Source organism: Pseudophryne corroboree, chromosome 11 (genome assembly GCF_028390025.1).
Source record: "Pseudophryne corroboree isolate aPseCor3 chromosome 11, aPseCor3.hap2, whole genome shotgun sequence".
In the NCBI taxonomy this organism is placed as follows: domain Eukaryota; kingdom Metazoa; phylum Chordata; class Amphibia; order Anura; family Myobatrachidae; genus Pseudophryne; species Pseudophryne corroboree.
In genome coordinates this window covers 107,363,413-107,378,340 of record NC_086454.1, presented here as the reverse complement: position 1 = coordinate 107,378,340, position 14,928 = coordinate 107,363,413, and the positions used below count along the sequence as shown (strand labels likewise).

The window sequence follows — 14,928 nt, the reverse complement described above, 5'->3', positions numbered from 1 at the left end:
TGCGTCATGTGCTGTTTGGGGAGTGTTTTTTGGAAGGGCCATCCTGCGTGACACTGCAGTGCCACTCCTAGATGGGCCAGGTGTTTGTGTCGGCCACTAGGGTCGCTTATCTTACTCACACAGCTACCTCATTGCGCCTCTTTTTTTCTTTGCGTCATGTGCTGTTTGGGGAGTGTTTTTTGGAAGGGCCGTCCTGCGTGACACTGCAGTGCCACTCCTAGATGGGCCAGGTGTTTGTGTCGGCCACTAGGGTCGCTTATCTTACTCACACAGCTACCTCATTGCGCCTCTTTTTTTCTTTGCGTCATGTGCTGTTTGGGGAGTGTTTTTTGGAAGGGCCATCCTGCGTGACACTGCAGTGCCACTCCTAGATGGGCCAGGTGTTTGTGTCGGCCACTAGGGTCGCTTATCTTACTCACACAGCTACCTCATTGCGCCTCTTTTTTTCTTTGCGTCATGTGCTGTTTGGGGAGTGTTTTTTGGAAGGGCCATCCTGCGTGACACTGCAGTGCCACTCCTAGATGGGCCAGGTGTTTGTGTCGGCCACTAGGGTCGCTTATCTTACTGACACAGCTACCTCATTGCGCCTCTTTTTTTCTTTGCGTCATGTGCTGTTTGGGGAGTGTTTTTTGGAAGGGCCATCCTGCGTGACACTGCAGTGGCACTCCTAGATGGGCCAGGTGTTTGTGTCGGCCACTAGGGTCGCTTATCTTACTCACACAGCTACCTCATTGCGCCTCTTTTTTTCTTTGCGTCATGTGCTGTTTGGGGAGTGTTTTTTGGAAGGGCCATCCTGCGTGACACTGCAGTGCCACTCCTAGATGGGCCAGGTGTTTGTGTCGGCCACTAGGGTCGCTTATCTTACTCACACAGCTACCTCATTGTGCCTCTTTTTTTCTTTGCGTCATGTGCTGTTTGGGGAGTGTTTTTTGGAAGGGCCATCCTGCGTGACACTGCAGTGCCACTCCTAGATGGGCCAGGTGTTTGTGTCGGCCACTAGGGTCGCTTAGCTTAGTCATCCAGCGACCTCGGTGCAAATTTTAGGACTAAAAATAATATTGTGAGGTGTGAGGTATTCAGAATAGACTGAAAATGAGTGGAAATTATGGTTTTTGAGGTTAATAATACTTTGGGGTCAAAATGACCCCCAAATTCTATGATTTAAGCTGTTTTTTAGTGTTTTTTGAAAAAAAACACCCGAATCCAAAACACACCCGATTCCGACAAAAAAAATTCGGTGAGGTTTTGCCAAAACGCGGTCGAACCCAAAACACGGCCGCGGAACCGAACCCAAAACCAAAACACAAAACCCGAAAAATTTCAAGTGCACATCTCTACTTTCCATATGGTAAATCGCCCGTGAGAAATTTGAGACTACCCATATTGAAAGAAGGACGTGTATGTAAGGACTTTTATTTGTCAACAATATCTAAATCCAGAAATCCTACAGTGGAATGCTTGGAACTTTTCTTTTACACACCGTCCCTATAATAATTAGGCGACTGCTGTTCCTTTAGGAAACCAGATGGTGCATAAGGTGTACTGGATCTGTTAAGGTGTGCACTGCTGGAGTTATGCCAGTATATGTGACATCACGCACCCAGCGCTGCATGTTATGTCCATATACATATACATATACATATATATTCTATGCATTGCATTGCATCCAGAATGTATTCACAGCACTTCACTTTTTCCACATTTTGTTATGTTACAGCCGTATTTGAAAATGGAATAAATTATTTTTTTCCCCTCAAAATTCTACACACAATACCCCATAATGACAACGTGAAAAAAGTTTTTTTTTAGATTTTTCCAAATTCATTAAACATAAAAAACTAAGAAATCACATGTACATAAGTATTCACAGCCTTTGCTCAATACTTTGTTGATGCACCTTTGGCAGCAATTACAGCCTCAAGTCTTTTTGAATATGATGCCACAAGCTTGCCACACCTATCTTTGGGCAGTTTCGCCCATTCCTCTTTGCAGCACTTCTCAAGCTCCATCAGGTTGGATGGGAAGCGTCGGTGCACAGCCATTTTCAGATCTCTCCAGAGAATCGGATTCAAGTCTGGGCTCTCGCTGGGCCTTTCAAGGACATTCACAGTGTTGTCCTGAAGCCACTCCTTTGATATCTTGGCTGTGTGCTTAGGGTCGTTATCGTGCTGAAAGATGAACTGTCGCCACAGTCTGAGGTCAAGGGCGCTCTGGAGCAGGTTTTCATCCAGGTTGTCTCTGTATATTGCTGCATTCATCTTTCCCTCTATCCTGACTAATCTCCCAGTTCCTGCCACTGAAAAACATCCACATAGCATGATGTTTCCACCACCATGCCTCACTGTAGGGATGGTATTGGCCTGGTTATGAGCGGTGCCTGGTTTCCTACAGACATGATGCCTGGCTTTCACGCCAAAGAGATTTTGATCTTTGTCTCATCAGACCAGAGAATTTTGTTTCTCATGGTCTGAGAGTCCTTCAGGTGCATTTTGGCAAACTCCAGGCGGGCTGCCATGTGCTTTTTACTAAGGAGTGGCTTCCGTCCGGCCACTCTACCATTCAGGCCTGATTGGTGGATTGCTGCAGAACTGGTTGTCCTTCTGGAAGGTTCTCCTCTCTCCACAGAGGAATGCTGTAGCTCTGACAGAGTGACCATCAGGTTCTTGGTCACCTTCCTGACTAGGGCCCTTTGCCCCCGATCACTCAGTTTAGATGGCCGGCCAGCTCTAGGAAGAGTCCTGTTGGTTCCAAACTTCTTCCATTTATGGATGATGGAGGCCACTGTGCTCATTGGGACCTTCAAAGCAGCAGATATTTTTCTGTATACTTCCCCAGATTTGTGCCTCGAGACAATCCTGTCTCAGAGGTCTACAGACAATTCCTTTGACTTCATGCTTGGTTTGTGCTCAGACATGCACTGTCAAGTGTGGGACCTTATATAGAGTAGACAGGTGTGTGCCTTTCCAAATCATGTCCAATCAACTGAATTTACCACAGGTGGCAGAGCCGGCCTTAGGCACAGACAAACTAGGCAAATTCCTAGGGCATTTGGAATGCCTAGAGGCACAAGCAGATTCTGATATGCGGCATGCCTATATTCTGTGTGTGACTGTGGCTGTATCTGCATACGAAATGCTACATTACAGTGTATTCCTGGAAATCATTGCATTTTCTGCAATAAAAGGCGCCCAACGTTAGCAGAGCTGGCCAGGAGATGCATGGCATATTGAGGTAAGATATATGAGGAAACATCTGTATCCAAGCAGAGGCAGAGGTCACAGTATTAGCGGCCGTGTGAGTGCTGTGTATGGTTAGGTTCGTTGTGCAGTAGAGTTCGGCATATGTGTAAGGGGCATTATGTGTGTCATGTATAAATGCAACAATAATGTGTGACATGTGTTAGGGGCATTATGTGTTTCATTATGTGTATAAGGGCATTAATAAGGGTTGGCATAATGTGTAAGGTGCATTATGTTTATAAGGACATTAATAATGTGTGTCATATGTGTAAGAGGCATTACTGTGTGGTATTATGTGTATAAATTCATTACTAATGTGTGGCATTATGGTGGTAATTCAAATTTCAGACCTGATCGCTTGGCAGCGATTTTTGCAGCCTTGCGATCAGATTGTCGCTGCCTGCAGAGGGAGTGTATTTTAGCTGTGCAAGTGTGCAAATGCATGTGTAGCAGAACTGCACAAACTGATTTTGTGCAGTCTCTGCGCAGCTCAGGACTTACTCAGCCACTGCGATCACTTCAGCCTGTCCGGGACCGGATTTGACATCAGACACTCTCCATTCCAACACTTGGTCATGCCTGCGTTTTTCCAGACACTCCTTGAAAATGGTCAGTTGCAACCCAGAAATGCCCTCTTTCTGTCAATCTCCTTGCGAATGCCCGTGTGATCGGATCCTTCGCACAAACCCATCGCTGACCGGCGATCCCAGTTGCTGTGGTCCGTCACTCACACGCATGCGCAGTTCAGATCTTATCACAGGCTGTGAGAAAACGCAGCCTAGCGATCAGGTCTGAATCGACCCCTATGTGTATAAGATGCTCTACTGCTTGGCATAATGTATAGAAAAGGAACTACTGTGTGATCCAATGTGAATAAGGATCAATTCAGTGTGCTGTAATGTGAATAAGGAGCACTACTGTGATTAGTAATGTATATAAGGTATATAAGGTAAAGTGGTACTATTATTAGATGTAACGTGAAGAAGGAACACTATTGCATGATATAATGGGGAAAAGTTGCACTACTGTGTGGCGTAATTTGAATCGGGGGTACTATTGTGCGTCCAAGAACACACCTCTTTTTGGGCTGCATGCCAAATGTGCGCACTGTTCCTATCTAAAATATAGAGGTAGGAGCACCAAAATGAGGACTGCTATGATTGAGGGGTGATGGTGATGGGAAAAGGGTGCAGGGTCAGAGGCGGAACTAGCAGTGGTGCTGGGGGCACCAGCCAAAATCTTGCCTAGGGTATCATATTGATTAGGGCCAGTTCTGACAGGTGGAATCCAATTAAGCTGTAGAACAGGTATTCCCAACCACGGTCCTCAAGGCACACCAACAGTGCAGGTTTTAGTGATATCCAGGCTGCAGCACAGATGGTTAAATCAAAATAACTGAGCTACTAATTAAGTCACCTGTGCTCAAGCCTGGATATCACTAAAACCTGCACTGTTGGTGTGCCTTGAGGACCGTGGTTGGGAATGTCTGCTGTAGAAGCATCTCAAGAAAGATCAGTGGAAACAGGATGCACCTGAGCTCAATTTTGAGCTTCATGGCAAAGGCTGTGAATACTTATGCGATGTCTTCGTTTTTTATTTTTAATAAATTTGCAAAAATTACAAAAAAAAACTTTTTCATGTTGTCATTTTGGGGTATTGTGTGTAGAATTTTGAGGGAAAAAAAATATTTATTCCATTTTGGAATAATGCTGTAATATAACAAATGTGGAAAAAGTGAAGCTGTGTGAATACTTTCCAGATGCACTGTAATCAATATATGCACTAAACCCTACTGTTTATTATGGTGAGAGTATAGAGCCTCTGGTTTAAAAAAAACCAAACATAATAATTATAATTCAAAATAAATGGGTGATAGAGTAGGAATTGCAGTGAAATGGGGTCCCTTGACGCAGGGCTGCAATCTTAAATGCATTGATCAATTCATGAACCAAAACCCCAATATTTATGTATTAAGGTGCGTAAGTTTACTATGGTGAGTGCTGAACTCTCTGTTTTTTGTTTGTTTAAGCAATGCGGTCGCAAGCCACTGCATCCCAACCTGGGAATGGAAGTGCAGTTGATTTGTGTGTGTGTGTAAATATATTATATATATTTATATAGATATGTATATATAAATATATATATATATATATATATATATATATATATATTTACTGTATATATGATCACAAGTAAGGGGAGTCTCCAGGATGATGAGTACCCTGATAGACACTGCCATTGAGGTGAATTGATAATGTCGTATGTTCCCAGAAGGCTAATAGCTGTAGTATATATTGCATTATAACAATTATAAAGCTATAGCACTAAGGAATAACTCCCGGGAGGCAGAATTGTGTTCCCAGCAATGCGTTTCAATAGACCGTCACATACAGATTGTCATCAGATGTAAATTAATTACAGTAAGAAGGAAATATCAGTCCATTAAAACAGCATGAACTATCTAAATGTTTCACATTGTAAGCGGGATACGGTCATTAGCTCGCCCACATTTAGGTCGACAGTCATTAGATCGACCACTATTGGTCGACATGCATTAGGTCAACATGGTCACTGGGTCGATGTGGTCATTAGGTCGACCTGAACAAGGTCGACATGGAAAAAGGTCGACATGAGGTTTTCACGTTTTTTTTACTTTTTCATACTTTACGATCCACGTGGACTACGATTGTGCCAAGCGCAACGCTAGCGAAGCGAGGCACCTTGCCTGAAGCATGGCGAGTGAAGCGAGCCATGCTAGGGGACTCGGTACACTATTTGGGGTTCCCCATCACTTTACGAAGAACACGTAAAGACCTAATGACCACGTCGACCCAGTGACCATGTCGACCTAATGCATGTCGACCAATAGTGGTCTATCTAATGACTGTTGACCTAAGTGAGGTCGACCTAATGACCCATACTCTCATAAGGAAAGTTCATTCTAAAAACACATTTTAGGGAAACCTTACAAATAAAACTTATGGGAAATACTTTAATGTCAAAGCAGTCATTAAGGTTGGCATTCCGAGTTGTTCGCTAGCTGCATTCGTTCGCTGGGCAGCGATGAGGCTAAAAAAATGCGTATGCGGCGCAATTACAACGACCTATGTCATTTCACACAGGGTCTAGCGATGCTTTTCAGTCGCACTGCTGGCATGAAGGGGGCGTTTCTGGGTGTCAACTGACCGTTTTCAGGGAGTGTTCGAAAAAACGCAGGCGTGCCAGGAAAAATGCATGCGTGGCTGGGCGAACGCAGGGCGTGTTTGTGACGTCAAATCCGGAATTGAATGGGCTGAAGCGATCGCAAGCGCTGAGTAGGTTTGAAGCTACTCAGAAACTGCACAAAATTATTTTGTAGCCGCTCTGCGATCCTTTCGTTCGCACTTTTGCTAAGCTAAAATACACTCCCAGAGGGCGGCGGCTTAGCGTTTGCACGGCTGCTAAAAACTGCTAGCAAGCGAACAACTCGAATGACCCCCTAAAGCCTATCGATAACATTGTTGGCATGGAATAGATCAAGAAAGTTTTCTTTCACTATGACGGTTACTTTCCCCCTCTATGTCTCACCTTCAGTACTTTGACACTTAAGAAATTGAGGATCGCCAATGTTTCTAAGCCATGGCATAATACATTAGTGTATTCATTTAACCAAAAATGGATTAATTTTCTCAAGTTCAAAATAATTAGCGCAGCATGAGTGTCCATCACTAGTCCAGCATGTTGTCACTAGAAAAGATTCAGATTCAAAATAATATTTCAATGCCATAATTTCTGACCATGTATACAGTATTTGCTCATCATCCTAAAACATGTATCTGGGGATGTTTCTAATTATGTCACTAGTACATGAACACATCCCTACTGTACTTACTGCTTACGCTTACCTGATGCCATGCCACCTCTCCAGATATGGGGAGACTGAAGTCAATGATACACAAGATTCATTATACATAATGCACATACTTTTTTGATTAGCTTGCATAGTACAGAAATGTGTATTATATTAAATAAAATAAAATAAAACATTGGGGGTAACTCAGACCTGATCGCTAGGCAGCGTTTTTGTACGGCGGGCGATCAAGTCTAAACTGCGCATGCGTATGCACCGCAATGCGCAGGCGCATTACACGGGTACAAAGCGGATCGCCGCTCAGCGTTGGGTTTGTGCGAAGGATCCATTCGCACGGGCGTTCGCAAGGTGATTGACAGGAAGAAGGTGTTTGTGGGTGGCAACTGACCGTTTTCTGGGAGTGTTTGGAAAAACACAGGCGTGTCCAAGCATTTGCAGGGAGGGTTCCTTATGTCAATTCCGGTCCCGGACATAATGAAGTGATCGCAGCGGCTGAGTAAGTCCTGGGCTGCACAGAGACTGCACACTTGCAAAGCTAAAACACACTCCATCTGTGGGTGGCGACTATGCAAACGCAGGACTGCAAAAACCCCTATCGAGCAAGCAGGTCTGAATTAGACCCATTGTCAGGAGAATTGACTATGAGTTGTCTATTGAGTATGACAGCACTTACTGCGATGACCTCTGTTTTGGGCACTCTCACCATTTGGGAGTTCCTGCGTTGAGAAGCTACTCTTGTAGGGTGTAGATTCTAATGGCGAGAAGTAATAGGATCCTAGTTTTGTAGCAGTGCAAGTTTCGAACCTGCACAATGTAATAGGAATCAAACGGCAAAACTTGTCACTTTGCCTGCACACATAAAACTCATAAATATTACATAAATGTAACAGGGTGCAAATTCGCATCTAAAACATTACCCAAAAAATTGGCAAAAATACAGACCAGCCTGTGACTGGCAAGTTTGACAGAAGCATGCACAGATCAGAGAGATCCGCGCATGCAGAGCGGCAACTGATTTTTTTAATTTTTTTTTAAGGTGTCACACTCTACCATCTCTCTCTCCCTCTCTCACCCTCTCTTCCCTGTGGGGCAGGCAGAGTATTGTTAATGAATGGTACTTTATTTTAATTTTTTTTGTATTTAATTATGTTTTTCGTGGGGTGGGGGGCTCTGGGTAGTGGCGTCAAATTACTGCCTTGCCGCAGGTGCCGAAAATCCTAGTTTCGGCACTGGTGCATGCTTCAGTCAGGAAATATTAGGAAAGAGTTAAAATAAAATAAATAAAAAACCTTGTGCAGGCAGCCCCTTCAAAGCGTAACCAGCCTTGGGCTCTTGAGCTGGTCCTAGTTGAAAAAATACAGAGGAAAAATTGTATAGGATCCTCCATTATTTTTATTTTTTTTTGGGGGGGGGGGGGTGATGGGGTACTGCACCCCGTTTATTTAATTTTTTTATTATGTTTGTTAACTCTTTCTTGACTTTTCCTCCAAGGAGCATGCACGGATCCCTCTGATTTGGCCATGCTTCTGTTAAAGAACTCACACCTTGTAATGAAACTTTCATTACAGGGTATGAGTTTACTAGCAAAAAGACCTTGCCCTACATCACTCATTGTAATATCCTTGAGCTTACAAACTCGCAGGCTATTACACTGTGTGAGTTGTGAACAAACTCACACCTTTTAGTGTGGAAGAACGTGAGAGTTTGTCCCTCATAAAAAACATGGACTCTATTACATCCTGCCCTAAGTATTGGGAGTGAATTATTGAGATCTCTCCTATTGGAATTATGATTAATCTACTGATCACCATAAACCAAATCCTTAAGGCATGTAAATGTGAAAGCATCATCATTCCACAAACTCACAATGACTGACACACAATGACAATGACTGACAATGACAATGATACACAGACATACATATTTGTCCTCATACACCTATCCTTTTCATGATGTTCTGTATGGCTCCAGATGAAAGTTGTAACTTAGGCGCCCCACCATGAGTAGTGATTCCCGGACTTTCCTACTTTTTCTGAATTTAGGGGGACATTTACTAAGCAGTGATAATAGCGGAGAAGTGAGCCAGTGGAGAAGTTCCCCTATCAATCAATCAGCAGCTCTGTATAATTTTTTAGTATGCAAATTATAGATGTTACCTCAATGCTGATTGGTTGCCATGGGCACTTCTTCACTGTCTCATTTCTCTGCTCTTATCACTGCTTAGTAAATGTCCCCCTTAGTGTCTTAGTCGCATAGTAGCTGCATCCAAGATGCTTACAGAGTCCTAGGCATTGGTATAAAGTTGCAGATGAAGCACAGTGATGCATGACACGATGCACAGGGCAGCTCACTCGTGTTGCTGCTCAGTCTTTTGCTTTTTTACCCAGATTAGCATCTGAATCGCACACAGCAACTGCACGCAATGCCAGTAACAGTGCCCAGGGTACCCATACATTGTACTGTTGTCATATTAGTGATGCCAATAAGATGCCTATTGTGTAAAAAAGTGTATGGCTGGTGCATGACTCTGCTTAATCACAAAGTCTGTGCAAGAAAGTGAACTGCTTGGTGCGATTTGAGGATGGATGTAAATGGACACATCTGGATAGATAGATAGATAGATAGATAGATAGATAGATAGATAGATAGATAGATAGATAGATAGATAGATAGAGTGGACATTCAATGTTACAGGGCATAGCAGAACAGTGTGAACATATACTACTGACTAGTCTCATGTGGGTCTATTGCCTAGTCCCCAGGAGCTCACCACACCCTGCCGTGAGAGTGAGCATACTATATGGCAAAGGAACTGAATGATAGTAGCTACGCAATATATAATTAGATCAGTATGGCGGTAGGAATATTGTATTCAGTGAATTCACTACTTTGCTTTGTGTCTCTGCAGAGACTGCTGTCATGAGCTGCTGGGGCATGTGCCCATGCTGGCTGATAAAACATTTGCTCAGTTTTCCCAGGTATGTGTAGAATGATTGTATGTCTAACTCCAGACTCTTGGCGATCAGCTACTGTATTTCAGTTTGAATGACTACTGTACAGCATGTATGTGGCATATTTTGCATTACATATGGCTGCCTTGAAAGCTCACCTTGCTGGTCATATACATACATGCCAACTTTGAAGTACTGTATCCAGTGGTGGTTCTACATTTTTGGGCCCCTGAAGCTTGAACTGTTATGGGGGCCCCATCAACAATAGGGCAACATCGAACAAGGTCCAAAGAACCTTGTTGCCATACAGTGGGGACAGGTCAGGTATTTGGCATGGTGAGAGAGTCTGCGGTGGCAGATGTTGTGGGTAACGGGGTGAAAGAGTCTACAGGGCAGGTCCCGGCACCTTTAATGTGTACCTCTCACAGCACTCAACCCGTTCAATAATCATCTAACAGCAACCCTCTTCAATAATCACCTATCAGACACCCCACAATAATCACAATAATTACCTCACAGACACCCCCATTTCATTAATCACCTGTCTCACCCCCCACCTCTTCAGTAAACATCTGACAGCACACACAGTGCTCAGAGCCGGCAAAATTACCTTAGTAGACACCTCCTTGTCCTGGCCTCCTTCTCACCTTTCATTGCTCCCAGCCTTCTTCCTAGGACAGGCCCTCGTAGTCTCCACCATTCCTGGGAATGTCACAAAGAGAAGTTCTACAGGCTCCTGGGAACACGCTATTGATACCACTTTTACACTCGCACTCCCGGGTCACTCCCGGGATGCTTCCCGGGATGCGTCCCGGGATGCCTTCCCGGGACTGACCCCTTTCACACTGCACTAAGACCTGGGATCGACCCGGGACAGCCCCATTTACACTGATCCCGGGATATCCCTGCAAATGCACATGTGTGTCATTAGAAATGGCCTTTTCTGGCTCACATTGATGAGGTCACACTAGTCAACAAAGGGAGGGGTGGTGCCTGCTCACACCATTGCTGCAGTCATGGCCGACGGAGTACCAGTGTGTATGCCTGAGCTCATGATTCTTTCTGCTTTGCAGATGTTTCATACAGCCACTGACAGCATGATGCAGCTTATCACACTGTGCAGTATACTGCACATATATTTTATGAGGAGGAGGAGGGCGCAATTTATGCTGGATAGGGCTGCTAGTCGCCGCCAATATTTGCGCAGGAGGAGAGCCTTCATATCATCCAGGATGAGTATCATACTGAGCGTGAGTATGGGCCCTAACCGCTCATTTTGGTCCAGAGATCGCCGGCACGGAGAAGCCTTTATGAGGACCGTGGAAGCTTACCAGGATGAGGAGTGGATGGATAACTTCCGTGTGTCTCGTGCAACCTTTAACTACATCCTGGAATTACTTACCCCAGCACTTGACATGCAGACCACCAGGCTTAGGAGACCCATCGAGGCACGCAGGAGATTAGCTATTGCATTGTGGTGGTATGCTACCCCAGGAGAGTACCGCTCAGTCTCATGCTTGTTCGGTGTTGCAATCTCCACCTGCTGTGTCATAGTCCACCAGGTGACTAAAGCAATTGTATCTACCTTATACAAGCGCTTCATATCTCTACCACAAGGACAGCGCTTACAGGATACCATCATTGGATTTGTGAAGCGAGGCTATCCGCAGTGTGGAGGAGCGATTGATGGGACACACATCCCCATTATTGCCCCACGTGACAACCATGCTGACTATTTTAATAGGAAGGGCTGGCACTCCATCATATTACAGGCTGTTGTGGACCACAAATATTGGTAAGTGTTTATTTTTGGGGTGGTGGGATGAGTTGCATGTGTGAGTTTTACATTCTAATTGTTTTCAATTTTACTGTTCTTTAGTTTCCTAGATGTGTTTATTGGCTGGCCAGGCCGATCTCATGACTCCCGAGTTCTTGCCAATTCTGACCTGTACAACATCGTAGAGGAGAAGCAGGGAGGCTGGCTGTACCCCAAAGAGTGTGCAAAGATTGTGAATGGGGTGGAGATCCCTGTCCACATCATCGGGGATGCTGCATACCCTTTACGCCCCTGGATTATGAAAGGCTACACCCAACAGGTCCAGTTAACCCCAGAGCAACAAACCTATACTCACACCCTGAGTTCAGCAAGGATGGTGGTTGAGAACGCCTTTGGCAGGTTAAAAGGAAGATGGCGTTGTTTGATGAAGCGCAATGATGTGGACCTTATGAATATGCCTAATGTAGTAGCTGCGTGCTGTATACTGCACAACATCTGTGAACTGCAAAATGAGCTATTCCTTCCTGAGTGGACTGTGCAGGACCCTGAGGTTATAAACCCACATGTGGAAGGTGCTTTGTTTGGGACTGCCTCAAACTCCGCTGCAGAACAAATACGCCACACTATTACGTCCAACCTTGCAGCACTGGTACAATAGTGTTTAAGAATCAGCACAACATGTTTGGTGAATGAAAATGTTTTTATTTTGTATTCCACCTTTGATCTTTGGGTTCATTATTTATGTTTTTCCAAAAAAAAACACATTGCCAGCAACTGTGTATATATGCATAAACAATGTAGAAAACACTGTAAACATGGTCTACTTTACGCACAAATGGGAATGTTATGCCTAGATTTGCAAACAAGTTTTTATTGGCATAAAAAAAAAAAAAACACTGGTAGGTTTGTAGATACAACACCATAAACCACAGTGTCCCTGCAGTATATTATCACTGTGTAAAAAATAAATAAAAAGTGCTTTAATGTAGACACTATACAAAACAGAACATAGAAAAAAATGAAGGAAGGCACAAACAGTTGTGCATAAACAATGACCACACTGTGGTTATTTAACAACAAATAACAACCAAAAAAAGCAATTCACTGTGTTTCACGGCAAATTGCGCAATACAGTAAACTCTGGGCTTGGCGCACTAGATGGTGCAGTATTTGGGGCATAGTATGGACCAGGATTAAATGATGAAAAACCCTGCTCAGGGGGGTATTGTGAGTTGTGGTGTTGGTTTGGTGCTCTTGAGGTATTGGTCATACGCTCATAGAACGCCATGTTCATTTGGTGCAATTCCCTGTGGCGGTCATACTGCTCTCTACTCATGCGTTCCTGCATTGTCATGACTTGGGAAAGGAATGCATCATGCATTTGGCGTTCTGCCTCTAGAAACCTGTCGAGCCTTGCATCCTCCTGTGCGGACATTGTAGCGTCCATCTCTCGGAGTTGGTCGACAAGGACATTTGACATGGCTTTAGCCACTTGCTCCGCTCTGTTCAATTTCTTCCTTCTAGGCGGTACGGTGTAAACTGTGAAGAGAAGAAATACAAAATGAGCGTATATAAAAATAGCAGCGTTAGCAAACATGTGTTTGTGGCATTAATCCACCTATACACTAGCTACTCTGCAACATTGAACTTTTTTTAAAAATGCAAAGCCCCCCTGCGTGGGGGCAGAAAATGCAAAGTGTGCCACCGTGCCAGCAGCGTGTTGAGCGCAGTGATCCTGCAAGGGGCTCATTAGCGCTCGCCACGCTGCCGCCACACTGGCCACTCATACTACGCACATAACCGGATGATTAACAATTGTGGATTTGTGCTATGAGTGTTAATTTCTAAACATGTACTTACTGTTTTTCTGTAAAGTTGGGGTGACGGCACTTTGTACAGTCCCACTGTCACTGGTCTGAGCATCCACGACGTCTTCAATGGTTGCAGTTATGCTGTCGTCGTTTCTGGATGTGTTTATGGACGGCTGGGATGATGTGTCGCTGTCCTCAGGTGTGTCGTCAATTAACAACGGTGATGATGGACAGACGTCACTGCTTGTCTGTGTCTCTTCTGGAGTGCCTTCTGTAGCAGTGTACTGTGAACTGGAAGACAGACTCACCGGACTGCATATAGCTGTGTTTCCAAAGATATTGGCGCACATGTCATAGTACTGCCAGTCGATACGGCCAACACCGCTCTTTTTCCTGTTGTTGTCATGCACCTTAAGGAAATGCTTTTTAAGAGTTTTCATTTTGTTTAACACTTGCTGCTGTGTGCGGATGATTCCCCTGGCTTGCAGCATCTTGGAGATGTTTTTATAAATGACTGCATCTTTGACTGTGCCTGTGATCTGCCTCATAATTTCCTCCTCTCCCCTAATGCTCAGCAACTCTCTCACCTCCTGGTCTGTCCAGGTCGCCATGCTGCCTTCCTCACACGCATCAAGGACGCTCCCCAGGGCTCTGAATGATGACATCATCTTTTCTGAGCCCATGAAAGCTCCAATCGGAGGCCTTTTAACAGTCCCGGGTAGTGAATCCCGGGACGGGCCCTTTCACACTACCCAGCTTCCCGGGACGGTCCCGGGTTCAACCCTGCTTTTGACCTGGGATGAAATCCCGGGATGCTCGTCCCGGGAAATTGTCCCTGTACCCATTTACACTGAGAAGAATCCCGGGATGATGCGCGTTCACGTGCAATATCCCGGGATTTTTCTGCGAGTGTAAAAGGGGTATTACAGAGTGCAAATCACAGAGATAGATTACAACACCCAACAGCCTCCGCGGGACTTAGCGATGCGTATCCAAGCTGTAATAGTAGCTATGCTGTACTAGAAGCCTGGTTGTCGTGGTGTTATTGGTGACGAGCTATAACCATACAGTACATAATAACAAGAGGTGAAAATGGGCCCCTCTGGAATAAGGGGCCCTGAAGCTTAAGCGTTATTAGTTTCATAGTAGATCCCCCCTGAGTTTATCCAACTATATTGGCACATATGTTACTAGTTTAATAATGAAACATTTGTAATTCTGGTTTGAATAATGTGGACTAGACATTGTCTGTCACCAGCAGGAACCCCTGACTTACTGGGACTTGAACTTTCATCTATAA

General features: G+C 44.5%; 1 protein-coding gene across 1 annotated transcript in view; it reads left to right on the top strand.

Moving 5' to 3' along the window:
- Positions 1–14,928, top strand: part of TH (tyrosine hydroxylase) — a 160,193-nt gene that overhangs the window by 99,418 nt on the left and 45,847 nt on the right. The window contains exon 9 of the mRNA XM_063946119.1: positions 9,998–10,067. Within this exon, the coding sequence (XP_063802189.1) occupies positions 9,998–10,067 (70 nt within the window). The remainder of the gene's footprint in view (positions 1–9,997; positions 10,068–14,928) is intronic.